At 41.5% G+C, this 23,396-nt stretch overlaps 3 protein-coding genes across 3 annotated transcripts; all 3 read right to left on the bottom strand.

The window, feature by feature from the left end:
* Positions 1-500: 500 nt before the first annotated feature.
* On the bottom strand, positions 501-8,925 carry LOC111223748 (SWI/SNF-related matrix-associated actin-dependent regulator of chromatin subfamily E member 1-like). The gene is made up of 12 exons (XM_022748009.1): positions 8,856-8,925; positions 8,255-8,312; positions 7,281-7,324; positions 6,446-6,544; positions 4,857-4,949; positions 4,094-4,225; positions 3,679-3,850; positions 3,399-3,571; positions 3,187-3,288; positions 2,675-2,830; positions 2,476-2,563; positions 501-2,238 (listed from the first exon to the last, which is right to left on the bottom strand). The coding sequence occupies exons 2-12, from the start codon at positions 8,259-8,261 to the stop codon at positions 1,853-1,855; spliced, it is 1,452 nt and encodes a 483-aa protein (XP_022603730.1). The 5' UTR covers positions 8,262-8,312; positions 8,856-8,925; the 3' UTR covers positions 501-1,852.
* A 2,366-nt stretch (positions 8,926-11,291) lies between these two features.
* Positions 11,292-12,289, bottom strand: LOC111223773 (bryoporin-like). The gene is made up of 3 exons (XM_022748038.1): positions 12,270-12,289; positions 11,969-12,107; positions 11,292-11,874 (listed from the first exon to the last, which is right to left on the bottom strand). Exons 2-3 carry the CDS (start codon positions 12,100-12,102, stop codon positions 11,460-11,462), a joined length of 549 nt encoding a protein of 182 aa, XP_022603759.1. The 5' UTR covers positions 12,103-12,107; positions 12,270-12,289; the 3' UTR covers positions 11,292-11,459.
* A 2,270-nt stretch (positions 12,290-14,559) lies between these two features.
* Positions 14,560-22,522, bottom strand: LOC111223679 (all-trans-retinol 13,14-reductase-like). Its single transcript, XM_022747916.1, has 13 exons — positions 22,473-22,522; positions 21,631-21,824; positions 20,413-20,595; positions 19,389-19,527; positions 19,016-19,118; positions 18,494-18,689; positions 18,197-18,394; positions 17,259-17,378; positions 17,026-17,164; positions 16,757-16,866; positions 15,686-15,852; positions 14,799-14,958; positions 14,560-14,708 (listed from the first exon to the last, which is right to left on the bottom strand). Exons 1-13 carry the CDS (start codon positions 22,520-22,522, stop codon positions 14,560-14,562), a joined length of 1,908 nt encoding a protein of 635 aa, XP_022603637.1.
* Positions 22,523-23,396: the final 874 nt, after the last annotated feature.

The raw sequence follows: 23,396 nt of genomic DNA, 5'->3' as shown, positions 1-23,396 counted from the left end.
CACTGCTACATGACATGACTCCCCTTCTAACAACAGCAGGGAGACGTAATTAGAGCCAAGGTGATTCATCTATCAAGAGAAAAATAATAGGCAGCTATTCTGATAATCAATTAATCATTTCAGTAACTTGCTGCAAGCAAAAATGTCCAACCTCTGAAAACGTGAAAGTGTTCTTTTTTTCCCCGTCACAATTTGTAAACTGATTATCTTTGGGTTTTGGGCTGTTGGTCGAAAACAAGACATTTCAAAAGGTGGGTGAAGCCGCTAAATGTTTACTGTTTGCTTACAAGCACGTTAAAGTGATGGTTCGAGTTATTTGACGCGAGGTTGTGTGAGGCAGTTATCTATAGTCAGTGTGTTACCTGCACTAGATTCAGATCAGTGCGCTGTGAGTTAAGGGAAGCAGCAGAAACACCGGCACAGAAGCTGAGTGATGAGCTGCCCACAAAAAAAGCTAATATCAGTTTAAGTGTTGCTTTTTTTTTGGAAATTTTCACTGCTTTATTTTGCCGTCAAACAGCCCTTTCCTTTGAAACTAAATATTTTTCAACTGTTGAACTACTGTATTCCTACGCACATACGCACCTATGCTTAGCCGTTTATGACTCAAACAGTTGATCTGCAGATTGCACTTGTGCATAGTAATATAGTTCAATGGTTCACAAACTGTAGTTCTAAAGTAAAGGGCTGTTTGACGGCAGATAAAGCTGTGAAAACTTTCAAATTAAAGCAACAATTAAACTGATATTAGCTTTTTCTGTGAGCATTTTTTTTTAAAGTAGCTGAAACACATTTACTTTGCAGCAGCTCATCGCTCAGCATCTGTGCTGGGGGACTGCTTCTCAAAACCTGGCAGATCGCCGATCTGAATCTACTGCAGGCAACACACCGACTATAGATAAATGCTTCACACAACCCCACATCAAATAACCCCAACTATCACTTCAAGTAAGTTTAAAGGTGCGGCCAGTCAGGGAGAAAGAATGGTGTTCCCTTCCATGGGGCAGGAGGATTTATGATGGCACAGGGCCCAGTGATTAACATGAATGCTGGGCTCACCCAACCTCTGCAACATTTAACTGTGCCCTGATAACCAAGATGTTGCTGTGGACCCTGGGAAGTTTGAATTCAAATATTTTATAGATTGAGAAAATAACCACCACATTAAATTCATAATGAAAATAATGGTTAGTTGCAGCCCTATTCAGAATCAGCATTACTATCAACATTGTGAATGTGGACCCTGACAACTGGAAATGTATCTGAGGTAACAGATGGATTTTGGACAATAAGCAGGAGCAGATTAGGTAAGGTGTTGAGTGAGATACCTGTACAATGATGTCCCAGCAGCTAGTAGGGTTATTGCTAACCATTTGCAGTGTAACATCCCTCTAGCATCAGTCTGTGTGAGGTTATTTTGAATGAGAAAAGAAAAAAAAAATCCTTTCAGTGACACAATTAGAAAAGAAGAACGGCCCGTATGATGCCTGGAGTACAAACACAGTCTGGTCAAATCTTGTACTCTTTGGTGACATGTCACTGAACCCACTCGCATTTGCTGAATAAATTTAAAGGAAACATGCGCAGATTTAAGCAAAATCGTAATTTCCCCTTGTTTGGTCCAGATGCATGAAGCTAGTTGATGAAAACCCTACATACAGTAGCTCGTGTTTGAAATACATGTTAACTATTTGCTGAACTTACTAACAGACCCTCAGCCATTCAGCACTGTGTGTTAAAAGCCACCATACAAATCCCACTTCTTCCACACCTGCCGCTCCATCCAGAGGTGGGGGGCTGCAGCACAGGGAGGATTTCTACAGCTACCACTGTGTACCTAACACACCGACTATTACATATCATACTGTTGGCTGCTCTGGCTAGGGGGTAGTAGTGGTGGTGGAGGAGGAGCTGGTTCTTCTGAGGCAGGGGGAGGTGGAGGTGCTGCGGACACGACGTTAGGGTTAGCTGCACTGGAATTAGCTTCGGGGGCCACTGGGGGTTCTGGGGCTGCTACTCCAGGGGTGCTGTCTGAGGGTGGAGCGGGCATGCTGTTGTTGTTGCTGCTGCTGCTGCTGCTGCTGCTGTCGTCACTCGGGGTGCTGCTGCTTGGAGTGCTGCTTTCCCTGGGAGGCTCAGGGGGAGGAGTTGCTTTATCAGAGGCAGAAGAGGGAGGATCAGATGCGGGAGGTGGAGCAGGATGTGGTTCTGAAGAGGTCTCTGCAGGTGCTGCTTTATCTGTGGAGGTAATAAAGTACAGACAGAAATATTTGCTTAGGACCAAATTAATGTTTGAACACTTGAAACCCATGACCAAAGCAGTCATACCTTCTCTTATTGTGTTACTTATGGATGGGATTACAGTGAAAATGAATGACCCCCTGGAACCACCTTAAGGACCTCTGGGGGTCCTCGGACCACACTTTGAGAACCACTGGTAAAGACATAAAACATTAAATCAACACAAACACGTACCTGTCGCCACTGGTGGGGGCATGTCTTCCTCCTTGGTCCCTGAAGTGGGGTTAGCTGTGCTTTTAGCATTAGCACTGCTCTGCTCTGCAGCTTTGTTCCCAGCAGCCTCTTGCTGTTGCTGTTGTTGTTGTGGCTGCTGCTGCTGCTGTTGTTGCTGCTGCTGCTGCTGTTGCTGCTGCTGTTGTTGTTGTTGTTGTTGCTGCTGCTGCTGCTGTTGAGCCTGCTGAGCAGCTTTCTCCGCCTGCTCGGCGGCCTCGCGCTCCCTCTCCTCTGCCCGGCGCCGGGCTGCCTCTTCAGCAGCAGCCATCTCTGCTGCAAGCTTCTCCATGTCCACCTCCACCTTCTGACTGCACAGCTGGAGACACACCAAACACTGGATTCAAAACACAACTCAATTCTCAATTTACAAGAGTCCCAATGTAACGGCAAAGTAGCAAGAACAACTTGCAGGTTTACAAATATATGTAAATAAAATGAGGTGTTATGACTCATTTTCATTTTCCTAAAATTGTGGTTTGTAAAAGACCATGCTACTTTTGTCTTTTACAAATCAGGAGTAATAATTCTTTCTTTGTGATCAAGTTCATATTTTGTTCAGGTAATTAAATAAAATCAGTCTGTGGTTAAAAGTTATTCGAAAGGATGTTGAACAATCTGAAACCACCTCCTCACTACACACTCAGCTGTCTATGTGAATGAGTTCTGTTGTACCCGCTTGAGTTCAGTGTTGAATGAGTCAGTGGTCTCCAGGAAGCGTCTCTTCTTGTCTTGGTGACGATCTTCGATCTGCAGAAGTTCTGCCTCCAGCTTCCTCTGAAAATCAACCAGAGACACAGGGTGAAGCAGGAGAGGCCACCGAGCTCCTTTCAGCCCACATATTCTCCGGGCATGGCAAAGGGTTAGGGTTAGTCCTGCCATCCTACCTGGTGCACCATAAGAGACTGGACCTGCCTCTTGAGGACCTGCATGCGGGCTGTGGTGACCACGGAGCGGACGTCAGGCACCACAATCTCACTGAGGATGTCGCTGATGAGCCGGTGGTTCCTCTGGAAGCGAGCGGCTGCTGTGTGCTTCACTGAAAACCCATCATCATAGTCTGTGCAGAAGATAAAGAGGAGAATTAAGTGACCATCATGAGGGAAGAGGTTAACAGGTAACTTACACATACTCTGCGGTTTTCAAACATCCATAAGCAAGACTTGCCATCAGGGTCTTCAGCGGGCTGGATGCTCATGTATGGCTCGCCTTTGTCCATACGACTCTGCCTCTGCCTGCTCTCCTCCTCCATTGCGGCCTCAGCCCTGTTCTTGGCATTGATGTAAGCCAGGTAGGCTGGGGAATTGTGGTAGGCCTTCAAAGAGTCATTATACTCAATCTGAGAGGGGGAGAGAGACCAGAGAAAAAGAATTAAGATGGAGTTCTCCAAAAGGTTCAATTTTTGTCTCATCACAGCAGAGAATAATTTTCCTCGTGTTCTCAGTCTCCTTTAAATGCTGTTTGGCAAACTGCAAGCAGGCTGTTATATGGCTTTTAATAAGTGGCTGTAATAAGGCCTGATTGATGGAGAGTTCAGTACAGAGGGAGCACTGTGCAGACCTGCATCCGTCTGTCCACTCACCTTCTCAGCCTCGTACTCATTCAGGTAGTCCTGTTTCTCTTCATCGGTCAGGTCTCTCCACATGCCTCCGATAATCTTCCCAATCTCCCACAGCTTCAGGTCTGGATTGGACGCCTTCACTTGGTCCCATACCTTGCATGTGCACGCAAACACAAGACGCAAACACGTACACAAGCAGAAGCGTTTCCCCCACACGCACACACACAAACAAAAGATATGGTCAGAACAGGTCAAGTGCAGTTAATTGTAAATAATACTACTAGAAGGCAGTGAAGGAAATAAAGGGAGGAAAAGTGCATAAGAAAAAGGGCTCCTAAATGATGCATCTAGCGGACAGATTTATTAACTGGCAAAAAGGTGAAGCGTCAAGTGTTGCAAAAAGCCAGGATGGAATAGAATGAAATATTTCTAAAGACAGAATCACTGGTTTTATGGCAACATGAATCTTTATAGTAGATTTTGTCTTTAAGCAGAATTACAGCCGTAAAACTAGAGAAGCGGTGAAGACAGGGCCAAACAAGGAGGGAAATAAAGAGGCAGGAGCGGATCATGCTTGCACATGCTTGTTATTTCTTTTTAGCGCTTGACAAACACTGGAGACTACTGTAAGCCAACGGGATAACAGAGTGGAAAGTCTCCACTAGATGGTTGAGGTGGTGGTGAGGCGTCATGGCTTGGCTGTCTCCCACCCTCAAACCGCTGCACCTTTTCAGGGGATGGGAGGACAAGCAGTAAAAGCAGACACCGTGGATGGGTGTCTTACCTTCCTGCTTACCTTCCGGCTGTACCGCATGTAAGGCATCAGTGGCTTGTCTGGAGGCTTGGGAGGCTTTGGGACAGTGATGCCTGAGGAGTTCTGTAGGAAGGGGAGAGAAAAAGAGAGAAAGACAAAAAAGGGAGGGCAAAGAAGGGGAGAAATGAATAAATGGGGATATAGAAGGGATGTAGGTGAAGCGGAAATAAACAAATGAAGGACAGAGGTTCAGAGAGGAGGGAAAAGCAAACAAAGTATCATAAAACATCTGCTGATTATGGTCTGGTCATGGTGTACACGTAAACATGACAATTCATAACATGTAATGTGTTCAAACAACTGGATAAAAACATAACTGATGAATGTCAAACCATTTACATGCATGAATAGATATAAATTAATTTTAGCAGCCAACACTTGCATGTCTTGAAACAGAGCTGGGCGATAAAATGATCTTGACAATAACTGAGAATTATTAACAAAAACAAAACCCCACACACAAATATGTTGTTGAAAATGTAAAGATGAGCGACCGTGAGGAGTCAAACGTCCGCATAAGATGAAGAAATTGTGGCATGGTTCAGATTTCTATTAAAGTGATATCAGTTGCGAAATAGGCAGGTGACCTGTGTTGGCAAAGATGGGATACACATCATTTTCCGTTGTTTGAAAAAAGTAGCATTACCATCCCAGCATCACAGTATACAGAAAGTCTGCAGTGTTGGCACTAGCAGCAAAGCTCACAAACCAGCCTCTTGTGGTCGTTCGACAAACAAATCTCTGCAACAGTCACTCGTGTCTGAGTTTCAGTCATTACCCGACACGATCAGGTGTTGAAAGTCTGAGTTCAAAAAGAAGCAGGGACATAGCGAGCGCAATTTCATTTTTCATAGCATTTGACATAATGTCATTAAGTATGGTGGAGAAACTGGGTTTCTAAATGGCTATAAGGATTGAGGTCTAACACACAAGTTTTTGGGGGCAAGGGGCTGAGAGAATAAAGGTGCTCTAGATTTTACCCACTTGAAATAGTAAAAAAATAAATTAATATATAGCAGTCAATGTTGATATTGTTGTTGTTGATACTGTTAGCATCATGCACCGAGCCCGAGAACTGTGGTGCATTTCAGTGAATGACTGGGGGAATGATGATAGCCGTTTATAAAAAGAAACTGTGGAGGTTGCAAATGAGCTTCTACTATAAAACTGAACAGAACAACTCGTCTAAAACCCAAATGAATGCAGCCAAATGAAGGTTATATCCCCTTTGTTACAAATTCACATCTCATTAAGTTCCCACTGATCAAATCCTTAACATCTTTTCCCAATATCTTTGGTTTTCGCAAAACTATTCTTCTTTGTTTCCATATAAAAGTTATTAAAATAGCCTGAGACCATCGTTACAAATATATATATATATATACGTTCTATCATTTTTGGTCATCTTCATCATCCCAACAGCCTCTGTATGAGCCCGACCATATGAGCCTAATTTTAATGCCGCTGTCTTTCCACCTTTTCCTCATACCTGTGTATTTAGTCCATGACATTTGCTTACTTCCCCTAAACCCCATACCCTCCCTCCATCAATTCATTACCCTGCTGGAGCCTCCGGAGCTCCCTCCCAGCCGGAGGTTGTTGTAGGCCAGATGGCTGTAAGGGTTGTAGCCCACAAACCCAGGGGTGGAAGGCATTTGCTGATGGAAGACAAATGAGACAAAACACGAATGAGAAATGGCTCACAAACAAGAGGAAGAGGGATAAACATAAATAAGTGAAAAGGGAGGGGAAACATGAAAATATATGTTTTTGCTTGTTTGTTTGTTTTCCATGGCGTCAACTGTTCGGCAGGCTGGCATTCAGAGTGTGTGCACAACATGTGAACCAAGACCTTGCAACGAGCTCAAATTATCCCTTCTAAAGCACAAGTTGCTTGTATTTGTTGACTGTACAATTGCACCTCAACTTTACACATGTTGTGCCCTGCTGCTGAATGTAAGGAAATGAAAAGCAACAAAACAAGCATGTTGATTCCTTCACTGTACGCAAGTCTACTAACATTAAAAGCTTTAAGTTCTTAAAAACAGATTTCAAAGGAACTTGTTCCCCAGTAGCAACAATGCTTCGTAAAAGCACACGAGGCAAACTGACCCCATCTGTGCAAGACCTTCAATAAGTGGTGGTATGACAGGAGAAAGCAGGAGTGAGAGCGATGATGGGGAGGCTGAACAAGATTTGTGCCAACTTCTGTGTCTTCAGACAGAAGAAATTAAATGAAAGAAATATAAAAAGTGGATAAAGAGGGAGTAAGACAGTATGAAAGAAAGATAAAATAGGAACCAAAGAGTGTACTAACGTGTACTAACAGTGACCTAGCGCAGCCCCTGGCTACTACATAGTTAATAAGACAGGAACCCAGAGTTGTCCACTTACTGTTGTTGGGGCGGGGGGAGGGGGAGGGGCGTAGGATGGTCGTTCTGTTCGAGAAAGAAAAAAAGTAATGTTAGTCAGTTATTACATCAACCTACTGCGTATGGTTTATATATTTTATTGATAGTTTTTGCCTCATAAAATCCCTCTACACTGGGTCTGCCACCTAAACATCAGTAACACAACTCATCAGTCAATGAGCCCCTGAGTCTGACCTAATTTTTCTAGTATAAAATGTATCACTGAGAAAAAAAAAACACTTTTTTCATTATTATGAAAAATATCACATATGGTGTGAGATATCGTGAGTATATAAATGAGATGTTTTCACGTCACAGATGATGTTCACAGGCACTGCATCTTCCTATGGGCTATTAAACTTATAGTGTAACTGGGGGGAGATCAGTTTCTTTAGTTTCTACCTCAAATGTATTGCTGAACAAACAGCTGTATGAATGTTGAGTATTTTTAAAACTGCGTCAACACGACAAAATGTGGTCCTGGAGACATCTAGCTGAACCAAACCTTTAAATCCAAGTAGATAGAATCTACCTAAATTTGACCAGGAAGGCCATTTTTACACACACTATGAATTTTTAAATCTGATCAGCTCACTATCTTGTTGTTCCTATTATCCCAACCTCGTGAAAAAAAATGATGTGGCAAGAACAGACAGACATGTAAATTGGACTGATATCAAGCAATGTCCCTCCAGTACCCCAAGAATGATAGGATTGTTATTACATCTACAAATATTAACAACTAAAACAAAATGTTAACATTTGATTTGGTGATCGAGTCTCTGAACGAAGAAAAAAAAGGGCAACGGTAATGAATGAAAGCAAAGGAAACCAGTTACTAATGATTGGTCGTTATTTACAAAACCATGAAATATGTTCTCTGTAATATCAATAGGAACACAACCACCACCATTAAGTGGATTTTCGTCACCAATAGTAAAATGTATTTGTACTTACTTGACATCGTGGCTGCAGATTGGGTTATGGGGAACAGGCCATTTTTATACTGGTTAACCTGGGTAAGACAAAGAAATCACCCACATTAATTGAACTGCAATCACTCAGCTATTACAGTTTAGTTGCTTGTTAGGCAAAGCAGCAACAAGAAACCGGAAAATGACTGACTACCGCTGGTAACCATTAATAACAACAACAACGGCTGACGGGGCCTTAAAAGCTAGCATACCCGGCCTGGCCTACTAGCCAAACCTGCTAACACAAAGAGACCATTTGCCCCATAATATTGAAGTTCATATCTAATTAGTTAATTTGGAATAATTTTGAACCCGTGTACACACAAAATACGCGTTTGTACAGACCGACTGCCACTTCTGAAGTGTGCAACGCTTGCAGGATGATTGAATAAACCTCGCTGTTGTAGCTAAAGTAAGGAACAATACCAGCTCCCGCTAGCTCTGCACATGGAGGTAATAACCATTACTAGCTAAATCACTAAAAGGCAACGCAAATATATTTTAAGTATTTTTACACCAAAGTTAAGAAATGGCAAAAAATGTTACATTTTCAAGTAATAGTGCTGGAAACAGCGTAAACGTACTCAGTCAATCGTCCTTTGTTCCCTCTGTAGGGCCGCCGAATCCGCCTTTCTCACACAGACCGGAAGTATTGTCTTTGCTCTGGCCGGCGGAAAGGATGTTTTCAGAATAAAAGCGTATTCATTTTAAATGCACAGTTGCTGCTGATGAATACATCAAAATAAAATAAAATAAGTACAATTTTCAGACAAATGGTTGTCTGCTAAGGGTATAAAATATCTTCCTGCAATGGAGAGTCTAAATTCTTGGCTAACAAAATAAACATTATTCTTTTTAGATCAAGATTTATGTGTTATACAGCAAAGATTGTACTCCATACTTGGATACTTGGGTAACAACTTGCCTTTTTTTTGCCTTTGATTTTACCAAATGTTTGCCATGAAACTATGAATGAGGGAACAGGAACTGAAACCCAACAAAGCTCTCGTCAGCAGAGCACTTTCAAGAACAGAGTTCAGTCTGATGGAGCAGAGTCTGAAGGACGTTGAGGAAGTCATCAAGGTGGCATGCTCAACCTCTCCTTTAAGCCCCAGTGACATACCCTACACAGTTTGCAAACGCTGCCCAGTCCTCCGTCAACACCTATGGAAAAACTTTAAGGTGGTATTGTGAAGGGGGAGAATTGCTGACCAGTGGAGATGTGCTGAGGGAGTTTAGATCCCCAAAGAGGAAAACTCAGAGAACATCACTCAGTTTTGGTCAATCTCACTGCTGCGTGTCAACGAGAAGGTGTTTTTCAGCATTGTTTCCCAAAGATTGACCAAGTTTCTCTTCAATAATGGCTAAATTGGGCCCTGGGTGAACAGTGGGGTTCCTACTGTTCCTGCATATTTGGAGCACACTGGTGTAGTCATGCAGCTCATCAGAGAAGACCATGAAAACAGACAGTACCTTGTCGTCCTATGGTTGGACCTCCTGGCAATTTTCTACAGGTAATAGCGCATAGACTGGTCAAGCTCACACTACACTGCCACCATGTTCCCAGCAAGATCAAGGACCGGATCGTGGATTATTACAATGATTTTCAGCTGAGGGTCACTTCTGGGCCAGAAACATCGGACTGGTATCGGCTTGGAAGAGGAATAAGAACGGGCTGTGTCATCTCTCTTACTCTCTTCCTTGCCATGAATATGGTGGCCAAGTCAAGTCTCATCACAGAGCAACCAATCACAAGTCTGGAAGAGACTCAGCCTTGGAAGACTCTGCTGCCATTCACAAGACCAATAAAGAAGATGAATCCTGGCTCACCAAGGTCAAAAATGGAGACCTGCAGGTTTACCATGGATGCCCCTAATGAATATGTTCAAGCTTCAGTGGAATGAGATTGATAAAAGATAATAAAATATTAAGATGTTGAGATGTTTTATTCAACCTTAAAGGGAAACAAACATCTCAGCTGTGGTGTCAAATTGAATAGCTGCATTGTGGAAAACTCAGTAACCAAAGTTCAATGTAAGTTCACTGTCACGTGAAATAAAGCAAAAGTATAGTGTACTTTGGTCGCTGACTTTAGGGTACTCAATTATACCACATGTTCTGTACTACATGAAAAGGAAACCAAAAGAAAACATGACTATTAAAAGCACAGTTTTCCCCCACCACTTCTCTTCACAAGAGACAAGACAAAGTTTGGTTCATGATGTCCTTAAAATGGCTGATTGTCATATTTACACTTAGGTTTATGTACAGTTTATAGGAGCTATTTGTAAATTTTGTAATTGCTACGTTACCAAGCTGTTTACTTACCGGTCTAGAAGAAATGTTGCAAGTTCAGCATTAAACTTTATTCCTTTACTCACCAAGAGCTGTCTCCAGAGGTGGAAAGCAACCCTCTTGTTTTGTTTTTATTTCTATCACTTCTTTTCTTCTACTGAAGTTAGCATGCTAACCAGTTAGCCCTGGTCCTCCTCACTTTCCAACACCCAGTCACTGTAGCATCCAGTCTGTCCTGAACCGGTAGCCCTACCCAGCTGTTAATGCTAACATTGGCTATTTAGCGATAGCAAAAGTTACACATAGCTTCTTTAAAAAAAAACAGATTTGGCCTGTTCAATCAATCAATCTTATGACCTTACTCTCAGCAAGAAAGAAAATAAGTGTATTTCTTAAAATTATATAAAACTTATAAATAAAAGTTGCTTATTTTCATTGGTGAAATATCTGTTACAAATATGCAGTTTGTATGTATTCAAGTACAGTCACAACTGAACTAATGTATGCGTAGGAAGACCACTCTCTCATCTGACTCAGTAATACTGCAGATTATTTGTTTCAAAAACGGAACTCATGGTTGAGAATGACCACACCCAGAAGAGGACTGACTTTGCAGATTTACTGAATGTTTGATCTTTACAGTGAAAAAAATAAAAGCAATTTATAACACAGTTTACTTCATCACAAGACATTACAGCTGAAATCATAGTAATCTAGTTTCCAGTTTCTATAGCACAGAAGTCATTACGGATTCTTCATGCTCTGAGGCAAATTACAAGAGAAAATTATTCATTCAATGAAAAGCAAAGCAGAATACAGTTCAAATTGCACAAATGTGGTATTAAGTAGCTCCAGGTTTGCGCTACATCTTAGCACTATTTAATTCTCTTATTTCAGCTGTCACTTACTTCAACCTTCATATCAGGTTGGAAAGAGTCTGACATTGTAGCCAAGATGGTAATTTGATCACTCTTGTAACTGAGACAACAGCCTCCTTTCTTTCTGGCAAATGTGTTTTCTTGGTTGTTGTACATGTTATGATACAGATCATGATCACACTGTGTTTCCTTGTCAAAGATTCCCACTGCAAACCAGTTTGAAAACAAGTTGAAGTCATAGGGCACGGAGAACATGACAGCTATTTTCTCAGTGGACTCCTTTGTAGATTTGTTGAGGACATCGTAGGTGAAGATGCCAACAGCTCCTCGAGCAGTGTCGGCAGTCTTGCTGAACAGTCCCTTCCCAACTGAAGAGGGGTCGATTGTGGGTGGCAGCATCTCCACGCACCAACCACTGTTCATGTGTAGACTAGAAACAGTGGAAAAGTGTTAATAAATTGATATATATGATATATGAAATAATAAACTGATTTTAATGTAAGACAGAAAAGAACTGCAGTTACCTGGGGAAAGACAGGGTGTAGTTTGAGCATTTATTTGTGATCTGAATGGAGCACTGACGGTGTGTTGGAAGGACTCCAGCAACTTCACTGACAACTGTCATCGCTGTGTCCATGATATCAGTTCCTTTAGGCATAATCACTGAATGACAAGGTAACTTGTTCAGACAGACAGACAGACACAGGAGCACAAAACATACCCTTCATTCATGCAGTAGACAGATGCAAAAAATTGGAGCTTTCCTCCAAGTCCAGACAGAGTAAGAGGTCATTTCAATATTTCAACTTAATAAGCAATTCTTACCGTGGAAGAACACTTCTGAAGGACCGTGGACGCTCTGGCTGTCAGGCTTTTAGGTAATCTCCTTATAAAGGAGATGGACGACAGGAAGAAACTACAGGACCCTCCCTCTACTCAACAACCCTTTCATTATCAAGTTATCAGAGGTTATAAAGAGGAAACGTTGTGACCATATAAGATATTGTACTACATTAATATATATTTATACTTGTTAAGGAAAACTCACTTATTTGACATTTATTTCATAGTTTCAGTCACTTTTTTCTTCATACAAACATAGATATACTACCTGTGCCTGTCTCCCCTACACATTAAAATGAAAGTAAGAAACGTGTGATTGAACATGTTTTAATGTTTATCTGAAACTAAACTTGTTGAGCACTGATATTTCAAAGCAAAAGTGACTGCTTGGTTTATAGTATGGTATAGTTTCCTTGTCACTCATCAAAAATTAGTGCAAAGTGTAACTTTAAATTTAAATATAAATCTATATGCCCTGATCCATATGTTCAAGTTTCATTGGGATGAGATTAATGACGATAATAAAATGTTAAGATGTTGAGGTTGAGCTTGGTTTATTTTGTGTGAGAAATATGCAACATCTAATGTGTGAAGGAAGTGGTACACTTTTTAACACACACACACAAACACACACACACACACACACACACACACACACACACACACACACACACACACACACACACACACACACACTTTTCCCACACTTTGTCAAGCAGTTTTATTAACCATATAAGGCACAAAAACAGCTTTCTGTGCTTAGCTACTATTGGGTATCAAAAAAAGCCTCGTTATTTGGCACCAAATTCCTGTAACTAAGGAGGAAATATCATCAGCTTCAGTGAGCCAATAAGCTCGCAGCATGGTTGTAGCAAGATCTAATAATGCTGCTGATTGTCTGTCTAACATAATGTTACACAAACACTTTGTACAGCCATGCAGAGAATACATCCAGTTACACCCAGGCTTCATTGTGTGTTGCATAATAGGTGTAAAAATGTCTGACATCAAAAGTGTGGCTCCATTTATCAGCTACAATGCCAATGGGCCATAAAGGCAGCACATTTCTGCAGGATACTCCTTTCCGAACAAGAACTCCTGTCATTAAAGGGTGAATTATTCACAAATTAATATTGTTTTTTGACAACATGCAGTTTGTGTGATATTGTTTTTAAGTGTTGTTCTTTAGGTACCAATTCTTTAATAGTCACTTACAAAAAAAGAAAAAAAACAAACACCTGATACGCCCTTTTCCCCTACACCGAGGAAATTACAATAATATACGTGCAACTGAACATGTTTTCATGTCTGCGACCAGTCTTACTGTGGGAACATTAAATTACACTGACATTTCAGCCTTTTTAAAAGAAAGCAAAAGTATAATGTGGGTATATGGTGTTGCACTTGCGGTCTGGAACAGCTGAAGTATTGCTCTAACTGATGGTGTTAAAACTTCCTGCAGTTACTTGCATTAAAAAAAAACATTAAAATAGACGCCATGATTTCCACGATGGAGGTTTTAATTTTGTGTATCCTATGTGGGTGAAATGAGTGTAGACTGACTATAGAAACAACACAACAGCATTAAACAGCAGCACAAACAAATGAACAGCAGAGTTGTTGTATTCAACTGTATTGCTTTAGCTTGACATACCTAAAAGTCTGGAAAATGAGTTTTCTCTGACAATGCAACACTGATAAATGGAAATGTTTTGAGGCAGGAGGATAAGTGCAGCATTCACCAACAGGTTTATGGAAATCAGTCCGTGCTTCTGCATCTTTCTGCAACGTTGCTCATATTATTGGGTTTGACATTTTATTCCGTAAGTTCCCCGCTGTTCCTGCATTTCAGGATAATGCCATGTTCACCTCATATTTTTTATATCTTTGAGATCCGGGGCTATTCATAAAACATCCGGGGATGAAGCCCTGAATGCAGAGGCCTAACGCCTACGTTCTTTTGAATGACAGATTATTATTTTAAATCAGTTTGCTGCACATTTAATAGGCCATATGTAGGTCATTCTGGGTTTAAATTCATCCATCTCCTCCATTAGAGCTGCCACAGCCGGTGTTCTACCTGCTAGCTTCAGTGTGGAAGATTCCTTTACTATTGTCACGATACAATGGTATCCGATGGAAAACAAAAAAATATCCTAAAATAACACCAGAAATTGAGCTCAATTTGAGAATCAGGTGTAAAGTGTGCGTGTGTGTGTAAAGCATTAATTTAACAGCATTTATGTGCATTTATACTACAACCCGGTCGCTGCTAGATCAGCTTATGATTGGTCTGTTTGCGTTTGAGCTGGGTCTTCAGGGCTAGAAGGTCAATGTAGAGGATCTGATTGAGGACAGCAGAGGCGCAGAGCAGTCCGCCGTGCAGAGCTCCAGCCATGCCGTTACAGAATACATCCTGACCTGCGCACACACAAACCCACACAAACAAACGCTGAGCACACCTGTCACATCTCTGTAGAATCTACACTTGAAACTGTCCCGTCAAGTCACCTGTTAGGTAGAGCCCATCGATCGGCGTCTGTGGTCGTGTCCTAGCAACCGTTTCTGGGGTGAAGCGTTCCAAGTTGTGCTCAGCGCCGTACATCTCACCTCTTGGAGCGCCCAAATAGTGGACATTTGTTAGAGGGGTGGCAGCGTCCACCATCACCACCTGAACATACATACACATACAGTATGTACACGTTGTACTGGCAGGGAAAAGGAAAATTGACAGTAGATGATGGCGATTACAGAACTGTAGAAATTCAAACCATCACCGTATGTGTAAAAAGTCTTACTGAGTCTGGTGTGGGTTCTCTGCGGACGTGTGACTACATGCCTTTCACATTACATGTAGTCAAAAATACAAAATATCAACTAGTGTATCTTTACAGTGATAGTCTGACCAATTTTTCATTTAAAAGCATAATTTGTGCTCTAATTCAAACGACATACCAGCAGGCCGATTTGACAAAGCAACCAATTTTAATTTTAATTTTAACATGCAACTGCAAAAGACTTTCTTTGACCTCTTAAATTGTGGTTAGTTTGATAAGAGGATAGGATTAGATGTAGATTTGATCAACTCATTCATCAAGTGTGCAGGAATTTAACACAAATTCTCACGGCAGTATTACACTCTGCATAGAAATATCTGATAAAGATGCAATGGGGAGCTATATAACATTACCTGAGAGCTAATGATATTGGTAGTCTAGGCCTGTACTGTTGAATTGCTTTGTTACTGGTGACTTTGAATCAGCGAAAGTGAGAGCTTAACGTACTGTTCTGCTGAGTGTAAATGTGTATGTGAGTATGGATACAAGAGATGTTACTGTGTAAATAACCGTATGAAGGCACAAGTACATAAACAACTACATGCAAGCACTGACATATACCTTGTCTCGCAACTGGGGGAAGATGGTTAGCGCCCACTCCAGCAGCTCTTGGGCCATGCTGTTTTTCATATCCAGGTAGTCCTGTCCCCTCTTGCCAAGCTTTGTCCCCTCCCATTCCTCGAACCACTCATAGCGAGCCATGGTCAGCAATGTCATACAGGACTTACCTGCAGAGAGATAGGAAGGGGAATAAAGAAAGAGTGATGCAACATTTTCAGTTCATTTATCTCCTTGAGTGAACGATCCTGGGTTGTCCAGTAAAATTGTTGCTTGTGGGTAAACTTTGGCCAGTTGAATATGTGCAGGGGCACGTTAACGGTAGTAAAGTCCTTCACTCTTCACTCGAACAACTGTGTTGCTCGTCCAAGAAAGTGTAACGTGCCTTATTTAGGGGGACAATGGAAGTAGCGCTCTGATATTAAGCACGTTGCAGCTCTGAATGAGTTAAAGGTACAGCATATTGAGTTGATAATATAATGAAAACAATGGTTCCTAAAATGTGTTTGGCCACAGCTTAATATTATATTTATTTTTAATAGGACTGTCCGAGAGTGTAACATTGACTGTCACTGTTTTTTCCCATGTGAAGGATTGGCTAAGGTTATGGGCCTTTTGCTGTAATCTTTTTTGTTTGTTTGTTTGTTGTTGTTTTCAATCCCTGAGCCATAGATTAATTAACTGTAATTGATGAGGCTTCATATAAATTCAGAGACCCGCTATTTGTTGCTCATAGTTTGACGTGTTTGCAGTGTCACTATTGTCCCGGATGTGTGAGTATGTGTGATATTTGAGGTGTGTAGGTTTGTAGTGGCAGTGTGTTTTTATGAGACTTATTTTGCGAGACCTGTTTATATCAAGTCTGTGTCTGTCTCTTACGTTGGTCGAACTGCAAAGACAGAATAAATTACTTTAGACCATTAGTCCAGCCGTGCATTTTTTTGACTGGAAGCTACACTATCCAGAAAGGAATATACAGACTCAAAGAGCAAAGAGAGGAATCAAAGGTGACAAAGATCAGATTTGATGACCAAGTAGCGAGTATACATTAATGTACATGTGCCTGAGTGTTACCTGGGTGTCTGATGCTGGATGTGGGATCTTTAGCCGATGGGAAGGTGATGAACATCATGGGAATGTTCCCTAATACCTCTTCTCTGCTCAGGCTAGAGTATCGCTCCATTCTTCATGCATAGTTTTATGTAGACAGACACAGACACATTGAGAAATGCATTAGGTAAATCCATAAAATGAAAGATACAATAGAACAGAGCAATGGAAGTAAGATCAAACTACAAGGATACAAGGTGAAGAAGGAAAAAAAAAGATATAAAGAAACCTACAATGAATCCAAGTCGTTGTCTTTGTACATCCAGAAGTTGGTAGAAACAATCCCTAACTCCTCTTTGGTTCCATCCAGACCAACAAAGACCAAGAAGGAACCCATACCATGACGAACCATACCCGTCAATGACTTGATCTCTACAAACACAAACACAGGTTACAAGTAACATACAGTGGAAAAAGACAGCAAATGAGATAAGACTACAATGCACTGTTACACACACTGCGTTACCTGGTTTGTCCTGTACTTGCTGAGGCAGAAACTTCTGGAAGGTGTTGAAGATGCCAGCGTTGGAAATGACAACAGGGGCATAAACCTCAATCTCTTGTTGTCCTTTACGCACTGTCACACCTGACACACAAATACACACATAAATACTGTTCATCACAAGGAATCATCTAGCATTGCTTCGTAGAAAGTCAACTTTTTTGATATAAACACATACATAGAAGTTCTTTTTACTATTCTTTGTTTGGACTGTTTCTGAAGAAATTATTGATTCGCTAGGTTGGTTCCTTCGGCTCGGCTTGCGTAAGAACAAAAATAAAACATCAGTGCCTGAACACGCTCATGGTGGACTCTGTATCAGTAAAACTCAAAATCGAACCAATCGTGGCAATGCTGCATAGATGGTAGAAACATCACTCTGAAGATGAAGTGGGAGTCAAATTTTACACCAAGTTTGCTTCCAGAAAGCTCAGAATAATTGCAAGGAGGAGCAAGAGATGACTGAAATTGTGGGTGCAGAAAGCTGGGGCCAATAATAGCAATTTCTGTTTTGTCAGTGCAGTTGAAGAAAAGGCAACAAAAGGTATTCAGTGTAATGTTGTAGACTTTTAGCTGGCACAGCAATTTGCCTTCGTGGTAACTGATTCTGCATACCTAAGATCAATTTACCAGTACTACGAGTGCTGTGACATTATTAACAGAAAATGTTGAAAACGTGTTTCATTTTATTATTCATTTTCTTATGACGGATTCTGACTTGACTTGGACTTGCCCAAAACGACTTAAGAAATAGCTTTGCTTGACAGGCAGGGAGTTGGTGAGTGTCAGAGAGGGAGTGTTTCACCATGAACAGAACGAGCTGTGCAGACTTATATATATATATATATATATATATATATATATAAATATAAAAGGCCACTGCATCACAGAGTCTTTCTCACCATAGGCCTTCCCCTGCTGGTTGAGCAGGATGCGTTGCACAGGAGCCCTGACCAGCACAGTGCCGCCTGCCTTCTGAATGACGGGAATGATGTGGAAGGCGAACTCACTGGCGCCCCCTCGTGGATAGTACGCACCACGTTTGTAGTGGTGAATAAGCAGCGCGTTAATGAGAAAGCTGGACTCTTTCGGGGGGACACCTAAAAAGAAAACCACATAGAAAAAGGTAATTGCAGAAGATTTACATTGAGAATGTGATTTTATGATTGTGTGTGTGTGTGTGTGAGTGAGTTGAGCACCATAGAACAGGTAGGCAGACAGTGCCTGCAGGTCCTTGTTCTGTGTGAGGCGGGACATTATTTCTGAGTGGTTGGTTGTTGCCAGGGAGAACACTGAAGACATGCGATGTAACAGGCCGGTACGAACCAGGAAGTTAACCAGCCAAAACGGTATCATCTTCAAGATGGCGATAAGTGGCGTCCGCCTTGCGGCTAGCTGAAAGAGGAGGACACACAGGTGTATTTATTAATCAAACTTAACAAGAGACTTTACCTATAAAGCACCGTTTATATGAGAAATGAAGTTCAAGTATTTTGCACTAAAGGTGCTTTCAGACAGTGAGCAGGTGCTGCAGAGTCAAACAAAGAGAAAGAGGGGATATGTTCTTTTTTTCCCCTCTGAGGTGCATTTTTCAATTTTGCTACACACAGTTGGGTGTCATCTGTATAGCAGTGAATACCACTACTGAGCTTATGAATGATGGCCACGAGTGGGCGCACAAAAAAGACTCCACTCCACAACCTTAATCCCCCTCCCTGTACCTTCATCAGTCTCATGAACTCATCAATGGCCTCCTCCTCTCCTGGAAACTGCTTCTTTAGGCTTGCTGCCATCTCAGTCTTCCCTGCATGCATATGGTACTCCCTGAGAATGACAGAGAAGTGAGGTAGGACGTGTACTCTCAAGAGTGTGAAAAAATAAACACTTATGATGTATTAAGATATGGAGGAGCCTTAGAAAGTATTACTAAAACACACACAGTTCATGATTTTGTTTATTTCATTTATTATGGTTGGTTAATCCTGGTAATGAGATGCGATGTAGAGCAAATAAAGAAAAGCCTTGCAGAAGAAACAAAGAAAAAGAAAGAATGAAACTCTAAAATGCTGTAACAAGTAATGAGGCACGCCCTACCTGCGCTGGTCAGGCTGACCCAGGAACAGTGTGTCAAAGTGCTGCCCCAGACGTGTAAACTGCAGCTGTCCGTCTGTAATCTGATCCAGAGCAATCCTCAGCAGGCTGTTCTCGTGAAGCTGGCCCAGGTAATGGATACCTGTAGGTGGCAGAGTTAAAGTTAGTGAACAGATGCTCCATTTGTGCAGACACATTTGATTTTATCACATGACTCTGTAAGGTGTACCTGGTCACACATAGATTTGAATATGCCTTCCCTGTCTTTGTGTGACAAATTGGTTGTTAATTTAACTTTACAGAGACAGAAATTATGGATGACATTACAACTATAAAAACGTAGGTAATTTCTGGTGCTCTAAACAGGGCAACAAAAAGAGCCTGGCATAAATGTGAGCACAAGTGGCGTAAAACCAAATTTTAGGTTAAGAAATCCAAACAGCATTACTCTTCTCAAATTATTACAGAAAATTTGAATAATTCTTAAGTTTCTATTAAGTACAATTGATAAACTGGTTAATCCTCTTAGATCAATACCTGCTGAGCTCCACTCTTCAGAAAAATGTTATGAATCTGCTTCACACTTTAAATATAGAATTTCCAACACAATTTAACAAGAGGAAGATAAAATGATAAAGTGCTGACATTTTATATCTAAAAGGTCAAAGGTCAACTTCATTGTGACATCATAATGCTCTGCAAAAACACTCCTGGCTATCATTCAATGCTGTAAGAGGAAATTGTGACCATATTCCCTGCAACTTGACTGGTTGGTGGAGGCACACAATCACGAGACGGTAATTCTAGTTGAATATGAAACTAATATAAAACATGTTGACTGTCTGGTTAAGCACAGAGCCTCCACAATGTAAGAAAACGTTTAGGCTCCATATTCCAGTTGTGAATCTTTGTTTGAACACATTATTATGATCTTTTACTAATTGGAGGAAAAGGTACATTGCAGCTGCAGGGATGTGTGTGTATGTGTGTGTTTATATACTGTTCTGTACGTGTACTGGTATCTTACCCACATCAAACTCAAATCCCTTATTCTCGAAGGTGTGTGTGCAGCCTCCGGCCTGATCATGTTGCTCCAGAACTAAAACTCTCTTCCCGGCTTTGGACAAAACCGCCGCTGCTGTCAGACCTCCCACACCACTTCCAATCACCACTGCATCCAGAGCAGGCGGGACACGATCCGCAGTAAAACCTGCAAGGAGACGCACAGGTTTTAAAAACAGCCTTTCTTGATTTTTTTTTTTCTCTCATCCACATTCATTAAACTTTATGAGCAAAAAGAAACTGTGCTCCATCACTCGTCTATACTCCAGACTGAAAAAAATATTTTGAATTTGCTCCTTTTTATTTATTTTTATTTTTTTGCTAATCAGCCAAAAAGCTATTGTGTTTTAAATCAAATAGTTTCAATTATCTAGCTCATGCTATTTATCCACCACTCACATGCTCTGTCTCTACAGGTTCTCATTCATACCCAGAAGGTGAACAACAGACGCTGTGTGTTTCTTTCTAAACACAAATGTGGTGTTTTAAACAGGAGAACTGTGGTTCAAGCTGTCGATTCATGAGAGGGAAAAAGGACAATTAAATTTTTTTGAATAATCTTCACACTGTGAAATATAATTCACACCAGTTACATTAAAAAAATACCGCTTGTCTCCTTTAATCAGAAAGATTCAACAGGTTACCATTTGTGCTCTAATGCTGCCATCTCGTGGGCAAGTACCAGTAGCCAACAAAAGATGCAGTTGTTGATAATGTCACCGTAAAATCAATATTATTTCCTAACCTCAATTCATAGGTAGGTTGATTTCTCTCTGAAATGATTGTAGGCCTATGTAGGGTGATGAAGTGGTAGCACCCAATCTAAAACGATGCATGAAATAGACTTGTTAACAGGGAATTTTCTGTCGTCTTAAGATTTACAAATTTAACGTATTAATGGTAAATTAAGCTACCTAGACAATGATCAACCCTGGCTGGGTCACCTGGGCGAGGCTTTCTGATGTTGAAAGACCTGAAACACCCGATGACTGCAGGGTCACTGATGATATGTCTAGGTTGCACTGAAAGGTGTGCGTTTAAACTGGATGCCAAAGTAGACGATTTGGTCCAATCACACACAAACACACTTGCCCTTAATTGTCCATTAAGGGACAAATAAAATATTTAGAAGTGGAGATGCACAATAATCAAGGTCAGACACTGCACTTTTTTTTTTTCTTACCTTTCTTCAGCCTCTCGTCCCTCTGCTTGCTGTCAGTGACCAAGGGTCCCGGGGGCCTCAGGCACTTCTCGCTGAACACCTTGTAGCGCCGACGAGTACTCAGGAATAAGGTGAGTGTCGCCATCAGCAGCACACAGCCCAACACAGTCCACCACCACATGGCAGAAGAGAGGATGGAGAGGAGAGGAAGTAATCTGAAGTAAGAAGTGATGAGGAGAAGGTAGGAGTGAAGGATGAAGAGAAAAGTGGGTGAGACGAGAAAGAAGGAAGCTACTCTCCAACCATGCCCTCCCTCAGAAAGAGTACTGGAGTGCAGAGAGGGAGAAGGTTAAAGTGAGGGGTGGAGTGAAGGAGTAAGGATGAAGGATGGTTATTAAGAAGCACAATAAAAAGGACATAGAACACATGACATTTAGAAAATTCGAACTCAACAAAGAGCAGAGCAGATAACACATTCTCCACACCAAAGTCATGAGATTTCATCAGACTCCATTTTTCCACCACCAATTTGTTGCTCATTATTGAAGTGCCTCAGGATGGGTGCATTTACAAAAATCTTACTGTAGAGCTGAAACCATCTTGCCACCACTGCATGAAAGTTAACAAAGATGCTTTCGGAGCTAAGATGCTGTGAACGGGACGCTGTTCACTGGGAACATTTAGCTTTCTGGCTAACCGGGCTGAGGTGGATGAGTGTGTTAGTAAAGATTAATGACGAGTCCCAGAGGCCTCAGTGTGGCTGCTTCAGTGGAAAAACACAACAAATATTCATATGTTGTCACAATCCGGCTCTGCTCCTACCTGATCTCTCTGGTGTTTTTACACTCACCTCTCTGCCACACCTCCTCACCAGCCTCACCGTCCCCACCTGTTGCTCCCAGCTGCACTCCATCTCCAATTAAGCCAGTATTTAATCAGCCTTGGTCCACTCACTCACTCACTGCCAGATTGTTCTCTGTATCCATGCTAGACTTTCCAGCGTTCATCTCCGGACTGACCCGGTATCGACTCTGCTCGTCCCTGCCCCGGTAAACGCCTCAGCCTTCTGTCCCCGACCGCGAGTTCTGCCTCTGCACTTCCTGGTCCCTGTGGCTGGTTCGTCCGCCTGCTGACTGCTCACCTGGTTCTGATCCTCCTGCTCCCTAACGGTACCGTTGCTTGCCTTCCAACTTTCGTGTGTGTGTGTGTGTGTGTGTGTTTGTGTGTTTGTGTGTGTGTCCGCCCGCCCACCCCATTCTTGTGAACGTAATATCTCACTAACACTAATTAGATTTTGGTGGTCAAAGGTCAATGTCACAGTGACCTCACAAAACATCAAAATAACTTGTTTCTTTTTCTTTTTTCTTTTCTATATTTTGTTTATTAGCTACCCAAATGACACAAAGTCACAGTAAAATTAAACATCCATCCATCATCCGAACTGCTTATCCTTATAGGGTTGGGAGGGGGCTGGAGCCAATCCCAGCTGACATTGGGTGAGGGCAGGGTACACCCTGGACAGGTCAGCCAGTCTATCACAGGGCTGACATATAGACACAAACAACCAACTTGACCTAAAATTGAATGATAAAACTTAATAAAGATAACTTTAGATATTGAGTTATACATATAAGTTGTGGTGATTATAGACAAGAATCAAAATAAGTTGAGTAATATGCACAAGCAAAAATACAAATGATGAAAAACAATTGCATACAAGGAAGTATAAGTGCACATACAGGTGTAAACTGACTATATAAATCCTGTTAACATGGATATCAATGTGT

Source organism: Seriola dumerili, unplaced genomic scaffold, assembly GCF_002260705.1.
Source record: "Seriola dumerili isolate Sdu_G_001 unplaced genomic scaffold, Sdu_1.0 BDQW01000113.1, whole genome shotgun sequence".
NCBI classification, from domain to species: Eukaryota; Metazoa; Chordata; class Actinopteri; order Carangiformes; family Carangidae; genus Seriola; species Seriola dumerili.
Note: the sequence above shows the minus strand (reverse complement) of the source record. Positions and strands in the feature narration are given on the sequence as shown.